This window comes from Enhydra lutris, unplaced genomic scaffold, assembly GCF_002288905.1.
Source record: "Enhydra lutris kenyoni isolate GAN:26980312 unplaced genomic scaffold, ASM228890v2 scaffoldscaffold1, whole genome shotgun sequence".
NCBI classification, from domain to species: domain Eukaryota; kingdom Metazoa; phylum Chordata; class Mammalia; order Carnivora; family Mustelidae; genus Enhydra; species Enhydra lutris.
The window spans coordinates 47,243,955-47,271,706 of NW_019154085.1; the positions used below are offsets into that span (position 1 = coordinate 47,243,955).

At 47.5% G+C, this 27,752-nt stretch overlaps 1 protein-coding gene across 4 annotated transcripts in view; it reads right to left on the minus strand.

Moving 5' to 3' along the window:
• Positions 1–27,752, minus strand: part of LOC111152750 (high density lipoprotein binding protein) — a 74,009-nt gene that overhangs the window by 24,494 nt on the left and 21,763 nt on the right. The window contains exons 1-9 of one of the 4 annotated variants that reach the window (XM_022511549.1): positions 16,744–16,759; positions 12,274–12,338; positions 10,974–11,063; positions 9,333–9,490; positions 7,884–8,099; positions 2,033–2,239; positions 1,738–1,953; positions 1,017–1,223; positions 754–861 (exon numbers count right to left, since the gene is read on the minus strand). In XM_022511549.1, coding sequence (XP_022367257.1) covers positions 754–861; positions 1,017–1,223; positions 1,738–1,953; positions 2,033–2,239; positions 7,884–8,099; positions 9,333–9,490; positions 10,974–11,049 — 1,188 coding nt within the window. In that variant the 5' untranslated portion in view covers positions 11,050–11,063; positions 12,274–12,338; positions 16,744–16,759. Of the gene's footprint in view, positions 1–753; positions 862–1,016; positions 1,224–1,737; positions 1,954–2,032; positions 2,240–7,883; positions 8,100–9,332; positions 9,491–10,973; positions 11,087–12,273; positions 12,339–14,129; positions 14,333–16,743; positions 16,760–27,752 lie in introns of those variants that run through there. The other 3 variants (XM_022511471.1, XM_022511392.1, XM_022511628.1) reach the window with 3 other exon arrangements.

Sequence of the window (27,752 nt, forward strand, 5' to 3'; positions counted from 1 at the left end):
GTTCAACTGACTGAGCCACTCAGGCACTCCCAGGGCCACTCTTCTCTGCTCGAGTAAGAAATGAGATAAACAACAGGGATGGAATTTTAACTCATGTATAGCTGCCCAGGGATGGTCCACAGGCAAGGCAGCTCTGTCCTCATTTATAACACACCAGGCAAGAAGGCAACAGGGGACAAGGGCAGTAGGGGAGAGCAGCCCCATGAAGCCACTGCATCTGTGTGAGCCAGAGCTCAGAGGCTAGGAAAGCAAAAGGACTAAGAAGTCAGTTGGAAACGAAGTGTGAACAGGACGACAGTAGAGGGGATATGTTCTCTGGCAAGCCATCCTGTGCACGTTCAATGGGAGCTGCGGTGATCTCTGGAAAAGTGGGAAGACGTCAAGGACAGAGATGGAAAGCATGAAGAGGCCGTCACTCCAAGCCTCACACGAGCTGAGCACACGTGTGCTCTTCCGAGAGCACAGATGGAACTGTGTGCAAGTTACTGTGCTGTGACAGACAAGGGAGACGTCTGCTAAGGTAGTCATGAAATCAAGCAAGATACACAGTCTCTGGGTAAAAGAACCAAAAGAATGACAGAGTATTTTTAAAAATTTATTTTGTTCCTCCTCAGCTAACCGTGGAAACTGTCACACACACAATGTGCCACGATCTCCAGGGCCATCTCTAGAATAAACAGCAAGAAAACAAATGTCAGAAGGGGAAGGACAAAAGCAAGAACTCAGAGTCACAAATTCCCAATGCCTCCTCACCTTGGGCATCTGCTGAGTGATTTTGGCCAGATTCTGCCCCTTTTTGCCGATGATGAACCGGTGTAGCCAGGAAGGAGCAGAGACAGATGACACAGTAAAACTGTTGGCCTAGGAAACCAGGAAGCAGAGTGGTGGGCTGTGCAGCCTGGGCTCCATGCTCGCGCTCCCCGCCCGACACGGTCCCTGCTCCCGGGGCCCGGAAACGCGATTCAAGAGGCCGGCCCCACAAGAAGCAGCTAGGATCCACTCCTGAAGTCAGTTACCTTGGCATAGACCTCAGTCAGTGCCTGCCCTAGCTTTTCAGGCTCGCCTCGAAGTATCACAGTCTCCGAGATGCTGTCTGACGGTGGGATCTCCACAGAAACTCCCGTTCTTTCCAGGATCTCCTGTAAGGAATTGCCCTTCGGCCCGATGACATACTTGTGCTGGGATTTCTTCACCTCCACGGCGATGGTTGTGGTCTTCTTTTTCTAAGGAAGAGCACCATAAGGGCATCAGAGAGAAGGGCCAGGGAGGAACAGGTGGGGACAGAACGCTGTCACCAAAAAGGGAGGGAGCAAGCGCAGAGCCCTAGACTACATACACTCTGTGAGCCCCAGCAAGTGAAGATGGGGAAAAGCCCACTCCCCAGAAACTCCACTGAGCAAGGAGAACTGGGTTTTCTCCCCATGAGAATCACCAGAGAATTTAAGTCCCGCCCAGACTGACCCCAGGTTCCATCCACACCTCCGAGAAAAAGGCTGGGATTTCACAGCCCACCAGGGTGAGGCGAACCACTAGCTCAGAGACACGGCCAGCTCTGTGCTGCAGGCCTGCCATAGCCCGGCCATCCAGCTCAGAGCTCCAGCCTCTCTTCCCTGCCCAGCAGCACTCCATCCTAACTGACCGGAAACCGAACTTGTCTGGACACAAGAGGCTAGGGGTGGAGCTGGGCCTAGGCCACACCTCTGCGTGACCACCCTACATGCTCTTCCCAACCGCTACCTTCTCCTCGTAGATCTTCTTGATTCGAGCCACAGCCTGAGCCAACTGCTCCTTCTCTCCCGTGAAGACGATTTCTGTCCGGTTGACACTGGGTGGGGGGATGTTGATGCGTGTTCCTGTCTCCTGCATGATCTCGCCAACAAGTCGGTTATATGGCCCAGCGATGAAGGGATGGAACGCCTTCTCCACTTCCAGCCTCTCAACAGCACGTTTGTCCTGGGAAGGATAGAACCATGAGGGTGTGGCTCTGGGGCTAAGGCCAGTGCACACACCCCAACCTCTCAGCTGGCCCTACCTGCTCAGCAGAGATGAGTAGGACTTCATGGCGAGCTTTCTCGATGCCTTCTTTGGTACCGGTGATCCTGATCTGATTGCTGGCGTCGTCTGGGCGTGGGATCTGGATTTTGGTTGCAGTTTTGAGCTCCAAGTCTTGCAGTTTCTCTCCATTTTTGCCAATAACAAAGCGGTGGTGTTCTTTGGGAATGGCTACAGTCGCTGAGGCCTACAACAGGAAGAGAACCAAAGAACGTTGATGTCTGTAGGTTACGAAAAAGCCTATTTCTCCACAATATTCTCTCCGGCTGAAATGCCATTCCTGCCTAGCCAGCCCCCAATCCGTCCCTCAGAACAGTCTCGAGTTAACATCATGTTCTTGGGGAAGCTTAACCAGACCCCAAGGCTAAGGAAAGTTCAAGTGTGATACATTCCCATGGTCCCATGTCACACCTTCAGCTGTCTTAATTATTTAGGGGTAATTATTTGTTCAACATCTTCTCGGCCCTCTAAGCCATCATAAGAACAGGAATATTCAGGAATGCTAATCTGTCTTATTTTCCACTTTGATGATTGCTAACACCATCCTAGGACGAGACAGGAAAGCAGGTACATATTGACTAACCAGACTGATTTGTTTCTGGAGGCCCAGGCTATTTTTCCCCCCAACCATAAGCCCTATAACCCATAATAAACTTTTTTCTATCTCTTTTACCACCAGTTTAAAATAGATAACCTGTCTGAGGAAATAAAATAGAAATAATCCGGGGCGCCTGGGTGGCTCAGTGGGTTAAGCCGCTGCCTTCGGCTCAGGTCATGATCTCAGAGTCCTGGGATCGAGCCCCGCATCGGGCTCTCTCAGCAGGGAGCCTGCTTCCTCCTCTCTCTGCCTGCCTCTCTGCCTGCTTGTGATCTCTCTGTCAAATAAATAAATAAAATCTTTAAAAAAAAAAAAAAAAATAGAAATAATCCAAAGCGTTCATCCAGTGAGTCCAAATGCTAGAAATCAAGCAACTTTCTGAGGTGACAGAGAGCAAGGAGGACAGGGGCTCCTAGTCTTCCTGACTGTGTGCAGACAGTAGCTGCCAAGAAGACTTAAGAAGGGGAAGTGTCAACACTCCCACCACCGGTGAAGCAGACTCACAGACCAGTCAGGGGGATAAGCTTATAGCAGACCACTTAACACTCAAAACAAAAATGTTAAATTGTTTCACAGAGGCAATAAAAAAGGTCCTCACTTCCCAACTAGCGCAGAAAGACCCAGCAACTCATACATTCTGTTCGAGTAACATTTACTCCCAAAGTGGTTCGATATTAGGTAATCAGTGTTACACATGAGAAGAATCAAGTGACTGCCTCCACAGAATTTAAATCTAGTCATGATTAAAAATGTGTAAAGAAAATAAAAACGTTATTTTTTTTAATGTGACAAACATACACACCCAGCTAGGCCTGTACTCGGAGCTGTGCTTGAGGGGAGAGCCTGCTGAGGGTGGACCCACATAGAACATGGCCCCATGGAAGGACACCCAAGGAAGCAAAGGAGGCACAAAGATGGGACAAGAACACAGGCCTGCACCCCTGGGAACGCACAACTTTTTAAAACTTCTGAGGTATGTAACAGGGAGAAGAGAACTAGAATCCAGCATCAACAACTTTAACTTAAACTAACAGTAACCACTTGGAAGATGTAATGGGAAAGAATGGCCATCCCAACAGGGAAAAAGAGACAGAGAGACAAAGTAGCTAGACACAACCCAACAAAAGAGGTGGGACATGTGCATGAGAAATCACAAAACACTCAAGAGATCTAATGCAGTTCTGATCAAAAAGTAGCTTATGAAGTCTGTATGGTGGAACGACCAAGAATGGGACAGGAAAAACCTGCAAAAGGACAGTACGGGAGGAATGGTGACAACTGTACTAAATATAAGACTACTTCCCTTAGAACAGAACACTAGTGCACAGAGAGGCAGACCAACACTTTAGAACCGAAAACCCACGCAAAGAACAGAGCACACTTCGTAAAAACAGCCAATCAAATCACGGGGTGGGGAAAACTTAAAACTGGTGTTGGCAACCTAATAGATGTCTGGAGAAGGACGAAAGTGGGTCTGCACCTTGCACTGTTCCAGAGAAATCCCAAACTCATCAGGAACTGAAACGGAAGAGCCCCCCTTCCAGGCACCAAAGAAAAGATGAGATTTCTTACAACCTGGAAGTGAAAAAATTTTCCTAATAAGGACTCAAAAGAACAAAAAGAGTAATGGAATTTGACTACCATAGAATAAAAAGTCATACAGCAAACACACCAAGATCAAAAACAAATCGCGAAGTGGGAAACGTGGTCTATAAGGTGCAGGGTTTTTAAGGACCCAACTACACCAAGCAAGGTGGAGGCCTCTACCTCTGATGGAAAAGGTAGAGGCCTCCACCACTGTCCAAAGACAGTGCACAAAACAAAACCCAGAGTCCTTAAATATTAAAAAGACACTCAATCTTGTTCATTTGAAAAGTCCAAAATAAAAGTATACTCAGCTACCTTCCAGAATGACAAAAGCCCAAGCTTTTAATGGGTGTGGCAAGGCGGTGGGGGAGGCCCTGGAAAGTGCAGACAATGGGCAGCACCTGAGGGACAGGCCCACAGCTACTCACAGTTACTTATGTGTGCTGCTCCCTGACCCAGCCATCTCACTGCTAGGAAATGGATCTTGAGACACAACGGATGAAATAGGAAATCCCACACACGCAAGGTTTTTATTGAGACACGATGTGTAAAAGAAAAGTCGGGAAGGAACTCAAATGGAAATGCCTTCAGGACTTCAACAGGAAGGCTTGAATAAATCCCACCACATCTGCTGAGCATCTCGCAGCTGTACAAAGGAAGGAGCAGAGCCACTATTTGCTGATACGTAGACATCTCCAGAAAATATGTAGGAAAAGACAAGGTGCAGAACAGGGTTTACTACGGCAAGTCATCTTCTGCTTCTACTCTCCAACCGGAACAAGAGAAGGGTCCATCAAAGACGATGAATGGCCAGCTGGCAGGGGAGGGAAGGACAGGGTGCAGAGGCGATCTCTGACTGAACCTTATTATACCACTCTTTGTACCAACCTAACTATATCTCAAGATGACAGTATGCATTCCTTCTAGTGATTTTAAAATTCCATCTTTCGGGGACACCTGGGTGGCTCAGTTGGTTGAGCGACTGCCTTCAACTCAGGTCATGATCCTGGAGTTCCGGGATTGAGCCCTGCATCGGGCTCCCTGTTTGTTTGTTTCTCCCTCTGCCCTTCCCCCTCTCATGCTCACTCTCTCTCAAATAAATAAAATCTTAAAAAAATAAAAACCTTTAAAAAAACTCCATCTTTCATCTTCTTTAGAACTATCAGTTTGAACTCATGCGGTAGGTGAAGAGTTCCACATTAGGTCTGTGGCCATGATCAGCCCGGCACTCTCCATATTAGAGATTAGGAACTGGGGAACATGAATGGTCACCCCAGAAAGCTGCAGGGTGCCAACCAAATGGGGTCCCACTGTCCAAAGATGATGCAATTTCACCTTAACAACTAATCAATATATCAAAAAGTTTATAATGACACAAAGAAGGATTCACGGATCCCCGGCAGAGATGCTGCAGCGCCAACGCAGTCCCAACACTGACTGAGCAGCCAGTGGAGGCCAGCTCATCACAAGGACAGCAACCAGTGTGGGGCAGGGGCCAGAGAGCTGCCATCCACACTGCAGTGAATTGTGGAGATGATATAACCTCTAGACAAAAGAATAATCAAGAACTTTATTCATGGATGGATTTGCTGAAGACTCCTGAGTCTAGGGATCCATCTGGGAATCAACAGCAATTACACAGGACCACCCACAAGTTCTCCTGCCAGACAAGTAAGCTGAACGTCAAAGTAACCACCGGGATATAACCACCACTTCACAGGCAACAGTGATGGACAGTGAGACAAAGCAAACACCTGCTTGTCCCCAAAAATCAAAGGCATTAAGAAAAGGAGGGGAGGGCACTGCCGAGGAACAGAAGAGGGCATGAGCCCCAACACACACAGCAGGCAGGCCTTGTTTGGATGCCGATTTAAACACGTCAACTCAGAAAGACATCTGGAGATAATGAGGGAAGTCCATACACAGACCATGTTAAATATGGGTATACGTCCAGAAATTACTATTAATTTTAATAAGTGAGTTAACAGTCCGGTAGGTTATTTAAACAAAACAAAACAAAACAAAAACAACAAAAAAACCCCAAAAAATATAGGGGCGCCTGGGTGGATCAGTCGGTTAAGCGTCTGTCTTTGGTTCAGGTCATGATCTCAGGGCCCTGGGTCCTGATCCAGTCCCACAACTGGACTTCCTGCTCAGTAGTGAGTCTGCTTCTCCCTCTCCCTCTGTGCTCTCTCAAATAAATAAAAATCTTAAAAAAAAAAAGTGGGGGCACACGGAATGATTTACAAGTGAATAACATATCCGCAATCTGCTTTAAAGTAATGGCAGCGGATGTGTGGGGGTGCAGAGAGTGGAGTGGTTCAGGTCTCCTCCCTGCCTAGTTTTCAATCGCAAAATACTCAAATATTCACCAACCAGTAAACAGCAAAAGCCTGAGAGCTTACTGCTATGCACTAGCCACAACATGAAGCAATTGACACACATTTTCAACTACTTCCACTTAATCATCTCATTCCCTGAAGCTACTGAGGGGATTAGGGACTGTCCCAAGGCCCTGTGTGGCTGAGGGAGAGAGAGCTTGGACAGCACAGGGCAAATCCTGTCCTCCCTGCTGAGCCCCTGGCTCCTGACCCACAGTGCCCTACCTTCTAGCCACCATATTCTAGAGCTGCTCCCCAGTGAGCTCACAGACTCTGGGGAGGACCCCCACTTTTTTTTTTTTTTTTTTTGGAAGTTGTATTTTAAAGTAATCTCTACCCAACGGAGGGCTCAAACTTCCAACCCCAAAATCAAAAGTTGTACTCAGTATACTGACTGAACCAGACAGGCACCCCCTGGACCTCCGTTTCTAAGTAAACCCAACTAAAGCTGTATCTGTTCAATGAAACATTTTTTTAAACTTTAAAAAAAGTCACTTATTTTAGAGAGTGAGGGAGAGAGAAAAAGCACGCGCATGTATGTGTGCCAGGGGACGGACGGAGGGAGAGAAAATCCCAAGCGGACTCTGCGCCAACCACAGAGCCCAACACGGGGCTTGATCTTAACAACCTCAAGATCACGCCCTGAGCTAAAATCAGGAGTCAACGCTCAACCGACTGCGCCACCCAGGCACCCATCACTGACATCTGAGTAAGATTCTCTGCGTTTACCTTGATCTTTAAATGATGCCGTGTGGAGAAACACATCACAGGTTTACTTACTTATTACAACAGTCCCCCAGTAAATTTCAAGTAGTGCTATCAGACTGCTAAGGACTACGGAAACTGGTTGAAAACAAATAACATTTGAACTTGTACTCTCCCGAGATAGGACCTGGAAATGCATATTTAAGCAGCAATGGGGTGACTCTTGAGCCTCGCCCTGGGAATGAGTGACTTGTGGTGGTGTCCTCATTCTACCATCCCACAACCCTGGCTTCTCTGAATGTCTCTGCCTCTGGGACAAGCCTTTATCTTTCAGTCTATTCGCCCAAATAGCAAAAATGGTTGGTGTCCTCACTTGTCACTGATTTAGTGTTTTTTCAGCTAAAAATGCTGGGAGGTCCCGAACATTGTTGCACTACCTCTAACTCTGGCCTTGAAGACCTGGGAGGGCAGGGTCTGATGAAACCAGAGCCGTACGTGTTGGAGCCAGTGGCACAGAACTGGAGTATGCCCACGAGGAGGACGGGGCTGACGAGACCCACCTGAGTCTGCAGTCTAGCGACAATGTCCTTCCGGGCTTTCATGACGGCGTCCAGCTTCCCTGACACCATGATGGAGAGGCCCTGGTCTTTGGCAAGAGACAGCTCCAGATGGGCACCAGTCCTCTGCATGATCTCCAAGCAGATTTTTGCTTGTTCACCTTCTCCAAACTGGTTCATGTCCTTGTATTTTCTCTCCTCCAGGGGTACATGGAACACCTACTCAGGAAAGGTCAAAAAGGGAAGGTGAAGACATCAAGAGATGAGAGGGCGTGTAAGGGTTTAGGCACTGAATATACAGAGTAAGGAGCCTGAGTTCACTCATCTCTATGTATCCCTGCTCCTCGCCCCTGCTCCAAGGCCAGAGAGACTGGGATGGAGAGGCAGGCAAAAAGCACCAAAGGGCAGGAGGCTGGCGCTCCAGCAAAGAGAATGACTCCCTGACACAGACAGCAAAGAAGCATCAGGTGGCAGTGAGTGCAGCGGAGGGAAGAGACGGGGAGGGGAGAGAGGCTGGGAGACAGGGAGACACAGAGAATCACCATACTCAGAGGTCAGCAAGAGCAAAAGGGTGAGGGCAACGAACAGGGGCAGGCGGGGAGCACTATGAGCACAGTGGGGTGCAGTCCAAGCAGGAAGAAAGGAAAGGGCTGGGTCCCTATGCCTCTTCTACAGCAAAAGGAGAAGGCAACGAAGCAGGGTTCAGGCAGAAGGATACAAGCTGACCGATGATCCAGTTTCGCTCCAGCTCTTCTGTGGAGGAGGGAGTGAGCAGAGGCAAGGGTGGAAGCAGGAGGAACCAAGATGACTCCTGCTCTTGGGTCTGAACCCCTATGTAGAACATGGTGCAGTTAACATGATCAGGAAGACTGAGGACACACCAGTCCAATCTTAGCCACCAGAATGGAAAGATCCAGGATGCAATCAGTTAAGAGTCTCAGGTTCAGTGAAGGGGACTTCTCAGCAAGTGGGTGGTAGATAATCGGCAACCACGACCCAACACGAGTACACACAGAGAAAAGTACTTTGCCTGCCAATATCCCATGCTAAGGTAGCAGATAGATGGGGTAATGAGATCAAAGCAAACCAAGAAAATGGGGTCAGGTACGCCAAAAGGAAAAGACTTGCTTTGACATGGTGGGAGAGAAAGCAGAGAAGACAGACAAGTTCTTGTTGGGGCTGGTGACGTGGAAAGCTCCTTCCAGCAACTGGGAGCAGAGACGGTTGCAGTGGACCTAAGAAACAACGGGACCTGTTCCTCTTGAGTGCTGGGACCAGACGGTAAAAATGAGCATGGACGGCTTCACAAGCAGTGGGGTCGGATCTACTCCGAAAGCCTCTCCCCTTACATGCCCCAAAGCCCGCTCATTCGTGTGTGTTCAGAACCCATTCCATCAGATGCTACCACTTCCTGCTTGGAGGAGCAGGTAAAGAAAAGAAAGGAGTTTCTACCTGAGTGATGACAGAAGCTTTGATGGGCCGGATCTTGTTACTCCAGGCGCCAGCAGGCTCCTGGGCATTTTCCAAGCAAGCTGATTTCTCCGGGAGTGGAGGAAAGGCATCTTTGTAGGTTGGGGGGTCGCTCTCCTCTTCTGAATTTAAAGTAGCAACTGGACCGGCCAACATGGATTAAAAGGAAATACAGTGCTTTCAACATTAGAAAAAAAAAAACACTTGGAGAGTTTTAATGTCAAGAAAGAAGAGAAACAACATTAATTGCTTGAGTGACACCCTGTACCCCAATCCCTTCATTCAGTGATGGGAAAGCAACCCAGGTGGTCCCTAAGCCCAGCGTGCCCTCAGGTTCAGCATGTGGCCTGGAGAAGTAGCCTTCTTATGAGCAGTCAGTTCAGACACTGGGGGCCCCACTCCTTTCCGAATGGGGTGAGCCCCTTGAAAACAGGCCTTACCACAAAGAATTTCAGCCCCAGACCCTGCTGATCCTGTACTTAAAAAATCACAACTATGACAATGCCTGGCACATAACCAGCCCTTCAGTTCGCAGAACAAGATAACGCTGCTGCTCAGCACTGCCCGTGGGGACCGCCTCTGAGGCCGACTCCAGCCGACTGCCCACCAGAGCACACGGTGCTGAAAATCACCCTTGTGGGAGCTGCCATCTCTGACCCCCGCCCCCTGCAAAGAGCAACAAGAGCAGTAAGCGCTTCCATCCCCCACAGTGCCCTGATCATTCACGGTTTTGTGTCCCATTAACCACAGCTCCGTGAAAACAGGAGAGGGACTGTTTTGGATCACCCCAAATGCCCCAGCAATGGCAGGGCTCAATAAAACCCACTGTGAATGGATGTGCCACAGAGCAGGGAGATAACCTTTGGAATCAGACAGGCCTGCGTCCATCTCGGGGTTCACCACTTCTAGCTGCATGGCTGTGCTATCCCAGGACACCAGTAAAGGCCTGGCGCTGACAAGCAGCTGGAGCCTGTCCAGAGCCTTGCTTCCCTCATCTAGAAATGCAGACTCTACAGGGCTGGTGCATCAGGTAGAAAGAGTACGTCTGGCAGGCACTCTGCACGATGTGGGCCTCCACTGCCCTAGAAATGAGCACTTGTAACACAGCCAGTGGGATGCACAAAGTGAATTTTTTATTTTAATTACACTTAACAACTGACTGTTGATTCAGTTAATCTACTTTCTCACCTGAAAATTTTAAATAATTTTACACACAGCTGAAAGATTATAGATGAAACTTTAGCATTCAAATCAAGCTATCCTGTTTTTGTAAATATGTACCAGATTTTGAAGGATTTTAGTTCAGCACACCTGGGGGACAGCAATTTTGAAAAACAATCTCATTTTAATGACCGAGGATCAAAATCACTGGCTTTCCAGAAAGGAAGTGGTCCACACTTCAAAACTTTCTGTACCCAGAAGTATCTGTCAGTCTGCCCAATTCCACCCTGCACAGAAGAGCCACGCAGGCAGTGCCAGTCGGAGCAGGGAAGAGGCGGGAGGCCAGGCTCCACCCCGCAGCTCCAGTCCCAAAAAGCACTTCTCAAAGGCCTTAAAGGTCTGACAAAGATTTGGAAGCAGCGGTGTCTCCAAATGGGAAGATGAGGACAAAAGGGCGTTCACCTTTCATCTGTTGCGGAACCAGCCCACTTCGGTGTTCAGCAAAGCTCTCTTGGGTCAAAACTGCAACGGAGCTCATGGTTGATCTCGCGCCTACGCACAATCCGGGTGAGCCACTGAAGCAGGAGGGAGGGTGGCAGAGACGAGAGTGTCAAGGCACAGCCAAACTGCGAGGCACAGAGTTTTAGCCAAAGGCTTCATCCTGTTTCACCAGCAAACCACACCGTTTTCTTCACTTACAACCTCTGATACAAGAGGATACCCAAATTTTCAGTAAATGAGGAAAGGAAAAATGCAAATGAAGGATGGTCCTTGGACAACTCTCTCCCCAAAGGTTATCCTCTATGTGAGGAGCCAGAGGCCCAAGCTGACAGCTCCAGTCCCATGATCTCTGGGGCTATAGAGACAGCCTGCAGATCAACCTCTGGAAGCTTTTGTTAACAGCCATCTCAGTTATTTTGTTCATCCACATGCCTCCTGATGCTTATAAAATACACCACAGGGCAGTGGCTACAAGAAGCAATCAGCCCACTTCTGTAAGGATAGCGGGCCCGGTCAGCAAGGCCCAGCGCACCGCACACCCTAGCAATGTCCACAGGCCCCAGGGCGCAAAGAGCAGTCTCTCAGCGCCCACTGGTGACACTGTAACAGCAAGGAGCAGGCGGTGAAGTGCCTGACAGGGGCTGGCTGGTTCTTGTCTGGATGTCCTAGCTCTCAGGGGTCAGAGTGGACCCAGAGCAGGTGGGACCCGGCCCAAGGGCACATAGTTCCTCAGTTCATGGAAAGCACCAAGCAGTCTCTGCCTCCAGACCCCACGCCTGAGGGCCGGGGTACGCAGTAGGACTCAGGCTCATGCAGGCAGGTGTGTTCACTTCCTCCCTTCAACTCTAGGTGAGCTCCAAGCTACTGTGATGAGGAGAAACCCACTCTTTCACGCCATTATGCGCCAAGTGTCTTTCTCCACCACCATGGCAAAGCATAAGAGAGCTAAATGATGTAATGAGAGCTTTTGCGTACTTTTCACAGCTCTGTGAGACCTTGTTCCAAGTTCAAGAAAATTAAGCCCTGCATTCCTCAAGAGAGGCAAGATCCAAATTCAGATAATCCTGAATAAACGTAATTCACATTTGAGAAAGAAAAGGTTTAAAACTAGGTGGAAGCCAGATGACGCACCTGAAAGGTGCACGTGGACATGGCTCCTGTCGTTACAGCAAGTCTCTCAGGAGCCACTAGAAACGTAACAAAAGAAGGTACATATGCAGCCCAGGGACAAGAAACCTTCAGAAAGGACAGTCACACTTACCAGCAAAACGGTCAGTAGCCAGAGAGTCCGTCCTGAGGCTGCCTATGTCAGCCTGCCAGTTTTTGCTGTGTGGGACAGGAAGGGAGGGCAAACGAGAAGAAAACCAGAAGGAAGTTACTTATCTGCATTCTATAACCCAGATCCTTTTACCTCCCAACCAGAAGAAAGCAAAATGTTATTTATACTTTGCTTACTAATACTAATATTTAGACAAGTTTCTTGGGGGAAAAAAGGATGCTCTGCCCCCAGGCTACTAACTTCGAACAAAACCTATCACAGTAAAATCTAAACCATTCAGAACTTTGAGAGGGCAACTCTTCCCACTGGACCTGAGGGAGTGATCCCTTAATGTCAAAACTTTTAAATTTGACCATTTTGAAGTAAAATCCTTACACAATTGATGGTTCTCCTGCATGGCTGAGTAATTTCCCCTGTATTCACCTAATCTCTGACTGCTGTGCCACAAAGACAAAGAGTCTGTAAACCTGTGCTCCCATGCAGTACAGAACATGGACCTTGGGGTCCCGAGCTCTTTGGGGTGACTGAGAGCTACTGCCTTTATGAGCTCGCTATGGGTTTGTAGTTACTTTGTTCTCGCTGTTCTCCTGTAAAAGTCCTTCCGTCCCTTCTAATCCACTGGGGATTTAGAAACCAGCCATAAAATAGCAGGGTTGGAAGGAGCCTTCAAAGGCTGTCTGGGGAGGACCAAGAACTACTCTGTGAAGCAAGAGGGTGTGGGCCATCTTGCCTTGGGGACTTCGGGAGAGGGAGGCTTCCCAGTAGGTTACCTGCCGCTTTACACAAACCCCACATACACTCAGTAAAGTGCAAGGAGGTGGATTTTACGATGGGGGTAAGGTAGGTGTCCAAAATGGGAGAATCCACAACAGTAATAAGAACACTGACTACCTAAATGGAGAATAACATTGTCAAATTCTTGCCAATACGGCGACACATAATTCAGAAGCTAGAAGACAGGTCGCGGCAATCAGGGGTATATCAGCAGACTCTGGATTTAAGAGGGTCTCATTATCCAGCAGCGTTTCAGGACTTAACAAACAAACAAACAAACAAACAAACAAACAAAAAACCAAATCTCTAAATGCAGGGTTTGAGTCACAGAGGGAAAGTACAAGCCAGAGAGGTTCTGGCCTCTCTGGGGCCCGAGTCCCACCAGACACTCCTCTGTACCAAGATGGATGGAGAAAAATGGAGATATACTGACCAGGATAACTCTCAGAATCTTCCTCCAACAATGCTAACCCACAAGTTCTAAAGATTAAGATTTTTCTGTGAAATCAAAGTGTCAGAGTAGCACATCCACATGTGGATTTCGATAAGGTATAGAGCACTTGGAATCCCTGGGGTTCCAAGTGTCTAACCTGTGCACACTTAGCCAGGCTAGGCACAAGATGGAGGTGTTCTAGGTCAAAGTGCTAGCAGTGAACCCAGGACCCAGGTGTCCACCCTGCCCTCCTTGCTCAGAACTTGTACTTGGGCTGTACCTGCTCTTTTACCTGCTGACCTTGCATCTCAACAGCCTCCCACTCCAGGTCACGCTATGTCACTTCCTAAAACCCACAGCCATCTACTCCCTAATGAGAGACAGACAGACAGCTTCTCCACATGACCATGTTCACACCCTCTCACCTGGGTTTCCACTGACCAGCCTCCCTCCTGCCCTTCTGGACAAGGGCAAATCTTCAGTGCCCAGTGATAACCACTAGGTAAGCCTGTAAAATACAGTAACTGTCCATCCCGCCTCCCCTCCTCCCAGGAGCAATTTCCACCCTGCACCTAGTGTCACCTAAGATAAGACCAATTCCTAAAAGTCTCTTCTGAGATAGCTCACACACCTTTCAGCAGTCAATTCCAGCCAGCTCTTCTACGAAACTCCTTAGTCCAAGAGGCTCAAGAAAGGGTCACCAACCCCATTAAACCTACTGATGTGTCAGAGGGAGAGCCTATCCCAGAGCCTCTAACGACCCCAAATGTGCACAGGCCCTTGAGAAGCAGAACAGAGTGGATCTCCAGAAAGTCCAGACTTGTGTGACAAGATACGCCGGGTCTCTAGTCCCCAGATTTCCAGTGGCAGTTTATCACAGCTGGAAAAGAATGGATCGCAACAAGTAGCAGAGTTAACATCTGGGGCTCTGATATTATCAAATAAAGTTTCTCATTTTCTTATAAACTTCTCAAAACCCCATCTTTTTAGAATCCACTTTAAACACACACCTGATAACACATATGTAAATGAAGACCTCCCTCTACCTGAGGCTCTGGGCTGAGACTGTATAAAAGGCCAAAGGCAGCCCTCCTAACATGCTCTCAGCATGACTGCCTGCCTGCCTCTACTTCCACAAAGCAGCACCTAAGAAACTGTCCCCCATAGCCTTATGCCCACCCAAACCTGCTCCCCACCAGCCCTTGCTCTGCCTTCACAGACAACACCCAGCAAGATGACTCCCACTCCATTGAATCCTTGGACGACCTCACCAGTGATCACTACTATCTTAAGTTCTCAGGGGACCTTACACAGGCCCCATTATCAAAGAATAGAGGCCAAACATGCTATCAGTTCCTCACTTAATCTAATAAACTGCTCAAATCGAGCTGGAAAGGGACCTCAGGCACCACTTGACAGCAATCTTTGACTACCACCAGAGAGGACCTGTGCGGCTTTCCAAGAGAGCCCTGCTTCACCTCTGCACAGCTGTCAGAATAGTCTGCCTCATGTAGTGCCAAGATCTACAACTTCTTGCTCCACTCTTGCCACAGAGAACAAGTCCACTCTTCTCTACAAGAGTGCTTCAGACATGTGAAGCCCTTTCTACTCCAGTTCTTCCCAAGATTGCTCCAATCCCTTCCTCATTTTGGTTGCTCTCAAGTACTCTCCCTGCAGGAAGCATTGAGATCCTCTCACTCAAAGCAAATCTCGAACTACTCTCACTGTGGACTTTAAGTCTTATTTCTCAGAGTGTAAATGTTGGGAGGGGTGCGCGGGGGAACACATCTCAAAATACAACTAAGCAGCAAACAGAACTAGACCCAAAGGAAGGCAGACAGACAGAAGCACAGACTCTTCTCTTCATCCGGGAGAACTGTCAGGCACTCCTATCATGTGGGAGAAACGCAAAGTCCCAACGACATCTGCGGACTACATCTGAAGCCTGGTCCTAACACACAGACAACAGGAAAAGTCTTTAAAAGAAGAATTTTCCTTCTCTACTATAAATACTTGTTGATTCCCTGGTGCCGTTCTGCCAATTATATTTTCAAAAGGAAAAGTCTTTGCAAAGAAGTAAAAGCAGGGAAAGAACTTTAGCTCAGCCACCTAACGACAATCTCCTCCCTTCACAAAACTAGACAGGACTGAACATGGACGACATCAAGAACCTCCGGTGGAAACCCAGAACTCCCTTCCTCTTCTTCCAAAATTAAATTTACTTTTATCCCCACACTAAACCTGCAAAAGAATTTTCCCCCCAAAAGTACTTCTCAAGACCCACAAACCAAGCTTGAAAACAAACCCAAATTCCCCGCGGGCTAAAAGTTCCCAAAGCCCCAAGGCGAGCGAGCGAGGCCCCCACGAGGGCCAGGTGAGCGGCTCCAGCGAGTTCCAAAGTCGGCACCCGTCCCGCAGGAGGAACTTTCGCAGATGCCACCTCAGCAGGCCCTCCCACAGGCCACGCGAGCCCGCGGGCGGGGACAGGCTTAAAGGGGCAGTAACGCGCTCGGCCTCCCCGCCTTTCATCCAAATTCGGTATTTTTCCGTAATGTATTTTTCGTGTGCGGACCCTGGGGTGCGTCCAAGTTGCGCGGCAGCCCCCCAGGGCAGCAGGCCCACCGACCACGTAGACGGGCAGCAGGTGGAGGTGCGGCTGGGCCTGCACCGGCCCTGCCACTGTCCCGGCCCCGGCCCTGCCCTTCGGGTCCCGCACTGCACCCCAGGCACCCCCCCTCCCATCCCGGACCGGAGGAGGGGCGCGGGGGGGGGGTGGGGGGGAGCAGCTCTGCGGCCGGACGCCCACGTCACCGGCCCGGGCCCCAGGTCCAACGCCCCTCCCCCGCACCGGGCTAGGGGGCTGGGGGTGGGGGGCGGAGGAAGCTGGACCCCTCGGGGTTGCCTCCGCGGGAGGTGCGGGTGTGTGCGTGCGGGGGGGGCGCGCGGGCCGGCGCCAGCGACTCGGGAAAGTTTCTCACTCTTCCCAAGCCGGCGTCGCGGCCCATGCGCAGTGCTGACACGTAGCCGCCCCCCGCGTCTGGCCGGGCGGCGGAAAGGGAGGGGGCGCTTGGGACGGGGGGACGCCCGGTTGGCGGCAGAGGGGGAAGAGTTGGGGGGGAGGCGGCCGCGGCCCCTCCCCCGCCCGGCGCTCCACGTCGGCAGCCCGCGCCCCGCCCGCCCCGCGCCCCAACTTCCCCGCGCGCCCCCTCCGCGCTGGCGCCCGCCCCCCTGCGGCCCGTGCTCACTGCTCGGGGTCGGCCCGTCCGTCCCGCCGTCCGCGCGCCGGTCCGCTCGCCGCCCGCCGCGGAGAAGCCGGGCCGCGCTCCGAGACCGGCGCCCGGGCCCCCGCGGCTATATAGGGCGGCGGCTCCAATCCCGCCGAGACACGTCAGGCGGCGGCCGCCCCGCCTCGCCCCGCCCCCGCCGCCGCCGCCGCGCCCACGCCCCGCCCCCGTCGCCCCCCGCGGGGTCCCCACGCGCGGCCCCCGCCCCGCCGGGCCAGGGCGAGCGGTCGGGGTCTGGACCCAACTCCGGAAGGGCTCCGTGGCTTCCAGGGTGGGCGGTGGGGTCGGAGACTTGAGAAATGCACACCCCCCAACCCCCACCACCTCCGGAGCGCAGCGCGGAGACCCGCACCGGCCGGCCCAGTCACCGGCAATACCGCCTGCCTCCCCACCCGAAAAAGAAACAAGACCGCGAAGGACAACACAAAGGAAATTAACTGCCGCCTCCTCCCGGTGCACGGATGGACGCTGAGGCGGCTCCAACCGAACCCAAGTCCGTGCCCCAGAAGTTCGGAGCAGCTTCCTTCCGGGTGCTCGGGGGTGTGGGGGGGGGGTTCAGCTCCTGGTGTAGCTCATCACCTCCACAAGTAACCCTACTCGCTGACCACCCTCCTTATGTCCATAGTGCATGCTGTCCGCATGGAGGTAAGAACAGGTATGCCTACTACGTGCCCAGCCCAAGAACCAGCAAAAGAATCACCTCCCCTCCAGGGGCTTCCACCCTAGACGGGGAGATGGCTGATCAGGTCTGCGTCCCTTGCATAATAAATAACTGCACTGTTTGATTTTTTAAAATCAAGGGCGGGCCCGACACAGGAATCTGTAGACATCAGCTTGTACCTCTGATGGAAGTGTCCCGAGCAGAGTCCTGCACGCATTACGTGAGTGCCCCACACAGGGCAAGAGCACGGGATTGTGGGCAGAAGAGGCCGGCTTCAGCAGGAAGCCCACAGCCAGGTCAGCACAGCTGGCAGCTCTCATACAGGTGTTGCTGAGGTGGGGAGGATGACTGGAGTTTGGAGTGGCAGAAAGCACGACCAGATGTACTTTTTTCAGTGGAACACAAAGTGTTGGGGGGGAGGGGGTTGGGCCACTGCAGTTGTTCAGTGTGAAGATGACACCAGCTTTCAGTTGTGGTTGGCAATGGTACATGAACTAGGTGGCCAGATTTGGAAGGTAGCACCAAGAAGTTCCTCACTAACTGAAGGCAGAGCCTGATAGAACTTAAGAATGGCGGGGAGGGGCACCTGGGTGGCTCAGTCAGTCAGTAGCCTAGGGGCTCAGTCATTAAGCCTCTGGCTTCCACTTAGGTCATGATCCCAGAGTCCTAGGAGTCCCGCATCAGGCGCCCTGCTCAGTGGGAAGCTTGCTTCTCCCTCTTCCACTCCCCCTGCTTGTGTTCCTTCTCTTGCTCTGTCAAATAAATAAAATCTTAAAAAAAAAAGAAAAAAAAGAAAGAAAAAGAATGTCAGGGAGGTTCTTGGCTGCCTGCACTGAGATTGGGAGACTAAAGGAAAACCAGACTGGAAAGGGAGGAGTGTGATGCAAAAAGCTGCCTTGGGGAATGTGATGTGAGATGCCCACTGGATGGCCAAGTGCAGATGTCAAGTAGGAAATTGCATGTGCAAGCTGAAGGTCAGGGGAGAAGCCCAGCCCAACCAGCAGGAGCCCCTCATGACATCACAGCGGAAGAGAAACTATGTGAGGCAGTCAAAAATCCACTCTGTAGAGCCAAGGACATCATCGTCAAAGCACTGCCCCAAGTCCCTAGGGTGGGGCCTGGACAGATGGCATATCCTTACACTCGGAAGAACCTCTTGAAGCACCAAGCTCTTCAGCATCCCTTACTATGGTTATTAGTGTTTGCAGGTAGTCCTTCCATGGAGACTAACCAACCAGCAACTCAGACAAGTGTATTTTTTTGTTTTGTTTTTAAAGTCAGTACTGTGTGTATATGTGTGTGGGGGGATGGGGGAGGGTTGAGAGGGAGGAAGAGGGGAGGGATTCCCAAACAGTTGGCAGGTCAACTGTCAAGAAACTTCCAGTGAAGCTTGGCAATCACCACAGTCAGAAGCTCACACAGTAGCTGCTGCACAGAAGCCCTTAAGAGATGTAAAAAGACACTGAAATCAGATGTTGAATTTGTGGTACAGACCATCCCAGGATGCTTCTTTGCTGATCATTATGACCAGCTTTTCTTCCCAGCAAGCTTCAGTGCATTGAAACTAATAGTTTGTAGAGGCAGATTTTGAGAGCGCTGGGTCCAGCAACAGTCACACCAGATAATGTGTGAGGAAACCCCCTATGGGTACCTCAAAAAGGGAACATCAGTCTGTGACATTTGGGTTTTCAGCTCAAGGGGGATATACATGGGAGAAGATGTGGGCTTGCTCAAGTTAAAATTTAGAACAGCATCCCCAGCCCCACAGAGCCATGGCCCTCAAAAGAACTCTCAACAGAAGGTAGGCCATTTGGGGGGGAAAAAAAAGCAAAAAACAAACCCACCAGCATAGAGACTTTCCAATCTGCTTTACCAGGTGGTGGGAGCTCCTCTTGAGCATCAGCAACCTTGGACTAACACTCAATAAAGATTTAGGGCTTAAGTCCTTACAACTCCCATTTTTCTAAGACCCCACCAGCCCAAATCTAGGAATTAGCAACACAGAAAGCAACCCCACACAGAAAATAAACCTCATACCAGGCTACAAATCATATCCACAAATCTATCCACAATGTAGAGAGGCTGTAAGTCCAAAATTCAGAAACGAAGACTGAAGTTGGATTAGACTCAAGAACTTCAGACAACAGAACTATCAGATTGAGACTATAAAAAAAATCCTCAAGTGATTAGAGATGTAAGACAGAAAGGTGGCCTTTAAAAACTGTCAAGAGATAGAATAAATGCAAAGGGTTAAGAGCTACTGATAAGAGCGGAGCCTGTGGGTGGCTCAGTCAGTTAGTTATGCATCTGGCTTTTGGTTTTGGCTCAGGTCATGATCTCAGCTTTTGCTTGAGATTCTCTCTCCTCTCCCTCTGTTCCCCACACCCCCTCGAATATGCTTGCTGTCTCTCAAATTAATAAAGTCTTTAAAAAAAAAAACTATAGATAAGAGAATGAGAAAGTCCAACATATGTTTAATAGAAGTTCCAAAAGAAGCCATCACAAGGAACAGAGAAGCAGTATTGGAAAAATAGCAGGGAAAATTCTAGGATGTAAGGATAACCTCCTTCCCCCCATGCAAGAAATAGAGCAGGTAGCTGGCAACATCCTTTAAAATAATCCACCCTGAAACATGCCAAAGACAAGAGTAGAACCTAAAAGCGACTAGAGAAGAGGCAGCTTACCTACGGAGGAACACCGGGAGACAGCACGCCTGCCAGAGGCCAACAAAACAACACCTGTAAACTATGCTGAAGCAAGTACCTGTCGATTCAGAACCCTTTCTGTCATTTAAAGACATTTAGACTATGAGCAAGCAATTACTACAGATGGATGGCTGCTGGAATAACCACTGAAGGACAGGCTCCAGCAAGGAGGAAGCGAGAGCCAGAGAGTCCTGCCAGGAAGAATAATGACAAAGAAACCAGTAACCCAGATAAAGTGAAACAAGCGCTGACCACATACTAAACAATAAAATCGGGAGGAAATTAAAATACAAAATGTAATTAAAATAGTAAGCAGCAACCAAATATAAGATGAAAGGAAGAAACTGAAGTTGGAATATTTCAGATCATTATTTGAGAAAAGGTTAGAAATACTAATTTTAGACCTTGTTGAATTAATGATACAAACTTAAAGATAATCTAGTGAAAGCACAATTTTTAACTTTCAAATAAAAAAAACTAAACTCCCATTCAAACAGAAGTTCCTGGCAATGTTCCAGATCTTGGATGAGATCTAGCTTAGTGGATCTACTAATGGTGTAGTAGATTCAGAGGTATTCACTACATTATACATGATTACTTACCAGTTACGTTACTTTGTATTAGTAATTATTAACTGAAAGAAATGAAAAAAGAAAACAGAATAGGAAGCAGGAGAAGTAAAAGACGAGCAAGGCAAATGAAGCACAAAATATGGAAGAAATGAATCCAGATGTGGTAATAATCTAATGTAAATACAAAACCCAGCTAAAAGCTAGTTCAGCCACCTAAACCATGTGGACACAGAGGCTGAAAGTCAAGGGATGGAAAAATAGTCCAGCAAGTCCTAACTGATGAAAGTTGAGCTAGCCATATTAATTTCATATAAAGTAGGCTGTAGAGTAAGAACTAAAGGTCAAGATTAAAAAACCCAAGTCAGTTCCAAGTACAATTATGTATATATCTAATAATACAGCTACAAAATATATAAAATAAGAATAGGAAGGTCACTAGAAGTTGACATATCTAGGATTACAGACAAAGGCAAACTCAGCTCACAGATTATGAAGATTAAAACTGTATAGAAAATTAAAACAATGTAGTTAATGAATCTACTTCAATGGATTTATGTAATCCTTCACCCAATTATTAGAAATGACCTATTCCTCTCAATCCTAATAGAATTTCTATAAAATCTGGCCAGCAGCTAGCACAAAACAAAAACAATTAATAGCATAACATTCTCTAAATACAAAACAATCAATTAGGAGTCAACTTAAAATTTTAAGAAGACTGGAAATTTAAAAAGTTGCTTCTAAATAACTCATGGGTCAAAGAAGAAATTTGAAAATATTTAGAACTAAACAATAAGCAGTTCCTTATCCAAACTTGCGGAATCAAGCCAGAGTGTTGCTTGGACACAAGTTTATAGCCTTAAGCCATAATATTAGTGAAGAGGGAAAAGTAAAAATTTAATCATCCTCTCCTGAAATTAGAAGAACAAAATAAATCTAAAGAAAGTTTAAATTAATACAGACAAGAAATTAATGAAATAAGAGACATACAAGAGAGAATAAAACTTACAAAGGAGTCTTCAGAAAGATCAGTTAGATCTCTGAGCAAGATAGTGACCAGTGGGGAAAAAAAGTAAGAACAGGTACAAACAGGCAATACTAAGAATTCAAGGGGGTCAAAACTACGGCCACAGCAGAGACTATGAAAGATCATACAAGAATTCTACTAAGACAAGCATTATCAAAAACTTGAGGGCACCTGGGTGGCTCAAGTGTCTGCCTTTGGATCAGGTCATGATCCCAGTGTTCTGGGATGGATGGGGACTCTCTGCTCAGTGGAGTCTGCTTCTCCCTCTACCCTTCCCTGCCTGCTTGTGCACACACTCTCTTTCAAATAAATAAAATCTTGAAAAAAAAAAACCCACAAAACCTGAACACTCACATACACACGTACACGCACACACATACCTTGAAAACAAGAGGAAATAGGCAACTTCAGAGTTAGAAATGGAGTTTATATAACCAATCCTCCTAAATTTTCAAAGAAACAAATATAAATATCTCAGCAGAGAGGCCCACCTGCTTTCATAAGGAAGCCCTAAAAAATTACCTTCCCAATTCACTTACAAAGCTAGGAGGACTTTAATATTTCCTAGACAAAGATAACAGGAGAAAAGAATGTATTACTTCATAATCTAGCAAACTGTTCTAGAAAGTCAAAACAATATATAACTATAATGTCCATTTTATTCCAATCATGCAAGGTGGTGTAATATTGGAAAGATTAAGTAGGGGTGGGCACCTGGGTGGCTCAGTTGGTTGAGCGTCCGACTCTCGATCTCAGCTCAGGTCTTGATCTCAAGGTCGTGAGTTCAAGCCCCACTTTGGAGCCTACTTAGAAAAGACAAGACAAAGTAATTTACCACATATTACACCAGGGCAAGAATGATTTTTATCACCTCATAATATTCAAATGAAGAATCTGATATAATCTGCCCATTCCTCATAAAAAGGAAAAATACACAGACATCTCCCTAGCTAAATGTTAGGCGCCTACCAGAAGCTCTCATGAGAAGCATTGACTTTAGGATCGCAAAGACCAATAGGGTTGCAACTGGGCAATTTCCCTATTCTAACCTAGGCTTAAGATGCTAGCCAGGGCAGGAAGGCAAGAAGAAACTGAGAAACTGGAAACAACTGTCCAAGTACAAGAGCCAGGAGAAGCTATGGATACACTATTAGAGCTCAAAGTTTCCTGGAAACAGGATCAGTACACAGAATCAAACATGTTCCAAAACACCAGCAACATCAGAACATCAGAAGTCAATCTAATAAGAAAATAATAGGATTTATAGAGAAGGCTCTAAAAACCTTTGTCAAAATACAGAAAAGACCTAAAATTAAATGGAGAAATGCCACATTCACCTATCTAGGAAAACTTAATCATAAAGACCATACTTCTCCCCTAATCAGACTAGAAAGTCATGCAAATGCAACTTAAACCTCAAAAGGGGGTGTGTAGGTGTGTGTACATATGAAATCTTGCAACATTTTATGCAATTTTTATTTAGGTAATATTACTATCTACCATTTTTTTTTTAAAGATTTTATTTATTTCTTTGACAGACAGAGATCACAAGTAGGCAGAGAGAGAGGAGGAAGCAGGTTCCCCGCTGAGCAGAGAGTCCAATGTGGGGCTTGATCCCAGGACCTTGGGACCACGACCCGAGCCAAAGGCAGAGGCTTCAACCTACTGAGCCACCCAGGCTCCCCACTATCTAACATTTTTATAATACTGTATTGTGTAACAATATTTCTGTAAAAAATTTTTAGAATATTTACATATGCAATTATATTTATTCAACAAATCTTATACAAAAGATCAAAGGCCAAGAACAGCCAATTACAGCTGAAGAAAATAAGGTAGGGAGAACCTGCCCTCCCCAATACCAAGCTTTCACAGCTATAGTAATTCAGACAGTTTGATGCAGGACAGAGAACAGTGGAGCAGATGGGAGGCACGACGCAGACATCCTAACAGACAACTGTCACTTCTATCAGAGATCAACTTGTGGACAAATCACAATTGATGCCTCCGTGAGAACTGGCTATCTAGATGAGGAAAAAGTGCAGGTCCTTACTTTATACCACTCACAGGGCCTTCTAAGGCTGAAGATGCAAACACCATGAGACAGCAATCCCACTTTTTTTTTTTTTTTGGAAGATTTTATTTTATTTGTAAAGATTTTATTTATTTATTTGACAGAGAGACACAGCGAGAAAGGGAGCAGAAGCAGGGGCAGAGGGAGAGGGAGAAGCAGGCTTCCCGCCGAGCAGGGAGCCTGAGGTGGGGCTCGATCCCAGGGCCCTGGGATTATGACCTGAGTTGAAGTCAGACAGTTAATGACTGAGCCACCCAGGTGCCCCTGGAAGATTTTAAGTAAACTCTATACCCAATACAGAGCTCAAACTTACAATCCTGAGATCAAGAGTCACATACTCCACCGACTGAGCCAGCCAGGTGCCCCAACAATCTCACTTTTAGGTATCTACTTTTGGGAAAAAAGCTTTCCCATGTGAGTAAAGGGAAACCTAGACAAGGATGCTGTCCTCACAGCACCCTGGTAGTGACAGCCAACAATACCCTGTCAATGGCTAAACACAGATAAAGGTGTGTAATTTGGGCTACCTACCCTCTTTGCTTTAGCTAATGACCTGACAGGACTCCGTGGAGTGGAGCCTTGCTGAGGGGGGGTCAGGAAGAACAATGGACCAGAGAACACCTCCGAGGCCATGGGGGCCATCAGGTCTGATCCTTGCTCAGAGGCCCTGCGATCCTATAAGAGGTGGGTGCTGAGGGATGGGAATGTTTTGCATGGTCTGCTGTCCCACACTGATTGTGGTGGTTGGGTCTGGGCAAAGAAGAGTATGCTTTCATCCCATCCTGAGAGCTCAAAAACATAAACTCATTTTAGCATTCAACTTATTCCTCCCTGGCTATAAACTGTAGTGGCAGGTTGACTGGGAGGACTTTCTAATACAGACCACATCAAAACTAGGTTCCTTTCTTGGCTCAGAAAGGCTATTTATTGCTGTAGGACAGCAGCCTTGTTCCCTAAAGTACAGCTGTCCCATTCCAGTCAGGCGGGAAGCGAACGGCCTCGGGCTGCCATCTCCACACCGCTCAGATTTCTCTTTAGGAAGTGATAGGAAGGGGACCAGAGTGTTCTTCAGGGACCCTGCTACTAGATTTCCATGTCTTTTTCTTCCACCTAAATAAGTGTGAGCTAAGTCATCACAGGCATCCACAGTGAGGACAGACTGTGTGGAGAACACCACACCTGTGGTCAAGACAAGTTCAGAGTCTTGCTTGGATCCTATTTGGGTCACCTTGGCAAGTCATTTAAGCTCTCAACTTCTACAAGTTTCCCATTTGTAAACCCTTGGGGTCTTTGTAAATTGTTACAAAGATTAAGGAAGAGAAAACTGCCTTACAGTAGCCAGCCATCTCACTGTATGAGAATATTAACATTTAATTCCTCTGAACAAATAACATTTAATGTAGCACTCCACTAATTTCATGAATACTGAAATAATCATTGTATCTTTATACAGACGTGGACAGAATAGCATTTATTTAGAGCCTAATTTAAGAGTATGTGTCAGATAAACACACATTGTAACTCTTTTTATTTTTTTTAGAAAGATTTATTGTTTATTTTAGAGAGAGTATGCAAGAGAGCACCCACGAGCCGGGGAGCAGAGGGAGAGAGAGAACTCCAAGCTGACTCCCCGCTGAGTGCAGAGCCTGTTACAGGGCTTGATCTCATGACCCCGAGATCATGACCAGAACAAAAACCAAGAGCAGGATGTTCAACTGACTGAGCCACCCAGGCACTCCCACACCTTGTAACTCTTTAAAAAGTAAATGGGACAATGAGTTAATGGATTTCCATAGAAATGAAAGGAAAACTGCCTCTTAGCCATGCTGGCCAGCCAATACTAGTGACATGTGGTGACTGATACTCGAGACATGGCTAGTCCCAACTTGGTGCATGCTTTGGGTCTGAAATATGCACCAGATGTTGAAGACTTCATAGGGAAAAAAACACAATGAAAAACACCTTGCTGATGACTCTGTACTGATCGCATGAAGAAACAATGCTCTGGATTGGGATAAACAAAATACATTATTGAACTTAATGTCACTCGTTTCTTTTTATGCTTTTAAGGTGGACAGTAGGAATTTTTAAATTCCACAGAAAACTCTTATTTGAACAATGGTGCTACAGAGTTGGTTTTCCAATCCAAAGCAGAAATGGAATCTGACAAAAAGGTTTTTCTTAATAAACTTCATATCAGTCTTTTTAAAAAGTCCCAAATTTTTAAAAAGTCTACAAATTTCTTGTTTAAAATAAATAAATTTAGATAAGGGAAGGAACAAAATGGCTACTGTGTCTGTCATGAGGGTCTCCTCTGCCACAAATGCCCAGGAGTGTGTGGCATGGGGAGCTGTCTCAAAGGCTTCCAGGAAAGAAGTGACCAAGTTTAGTGCATAGCATTCCTTCCGAGGACTCCAAAACCCATTAATAAACCAAAAAAAGGGCGAAAGATACAATCATCTTTCACAAAAGGCTAGGGAATGTTTGAGTTGTACAACAGAAAATGCATATTTCAAGTGGGAGGAGATCCTACATTATGCTTCTGTTTGGCAAAAATGAAGTTGGATGAGCGTCAGAGAAGGTACAGGAAAACTGGTGTGGCTGGCAGAATAACTGATGTGATCTCTTTGGAAAGCCATCTCATCATATATTGTAACTTAAAATACAAATATTTTTGGAATCTGTAATTCCTACTTCTTGGAACCTCTCCCACATGTGCTCACATAGGTGCCGAGAAACAAACACACTGTGGCTTTTTGGCAGGAGTGAAAGACTGGACGTCTGTGTTGTCTGTAGCAGGGGGCTGGGTAAGCAAACAATGCTGGGACACTAAGTCTCATAACGGACCTGCCGACTGAGCAGGTCTCCACCCACCTGCAAACAGAGAAAGGGTGCCACCTTCCACTCGTGCACTGCCTCCCGCAGGCCTGGAACTCCAGCTCCCACCTCTGATGGTCCACACTTGCTCCCAAACCTGTTTATGCCAGTCCTGCTTTTTAATGTAACCACATGATTTAAGAATGCAAAATAAGGAAAGAAGACTCAAATGTTTCTACAAATATTAAACTTATCAAATTGAGATTCTCAGTAAGGGCAGGCTGCTCTAAAAAAATTATGTCAGTTTGGTGAAAAATTCTTAAAAACCTCAAGGAATCTGACATTCTAATTGCTCTGTGTCTTCAGTTCTTGATCCACTTTGAAGAAACTGATGCTGAATGCCCTAGATAACACAGTAGGAGTCTGGTTTATATAAGAAGAGATTATGTAGAATCCAGTCAGCAGACCCTCAGATACAAGGTCTCAGCCCTGGACCCATGACTCGGAAGTGAATGAGCATCCCTCCCTCAACCATACAACTAGTCTCCATGTCAACTCATGAGTGAGGGGCAGCTGTGTTACATCAATATGCAGCTAGCTGTGTTAGAGAGACATGTTCGTATGTGCATAGACTATGATCTGCTCCTTGTAGGCTATCCAAGACACCGAGAATAGAAGAGGGAGCACGGAGCCAGGCACCAGGAAACACCAGCATTCGGAGCGGGGACTGTACTGACAGACTGGAAAAAGTAGCAACTATATTAAGTTGGGAGATGACCACATGTAAAAACAGCATATATTTCTTACACCACTTACCAAAAAAGGTGTGTTTTAACGGGTTCAAAAATTATAGGTAGACATAGGTTTAAGTGCTCCTGAGGGTCAGCTGCAGGAGGGGGACAGCTCTGTATTGTATGAAGCTCCTTACTTTTTCTGTGGATACTTCTGCTTGGAGAGGGAAACAAAGAGGTACTATTAAGCAGCATCTGCTACTACAAATCAGCAAAGGCAGGGTCACAAGAATTATTTTCTTCGCTGTTTTATTAGACCATGGTATCAGCAAGAGGTCTGCAGTTAAGACTTCTTTGTTGTTCATTTCCCTGTGAGGGACTGC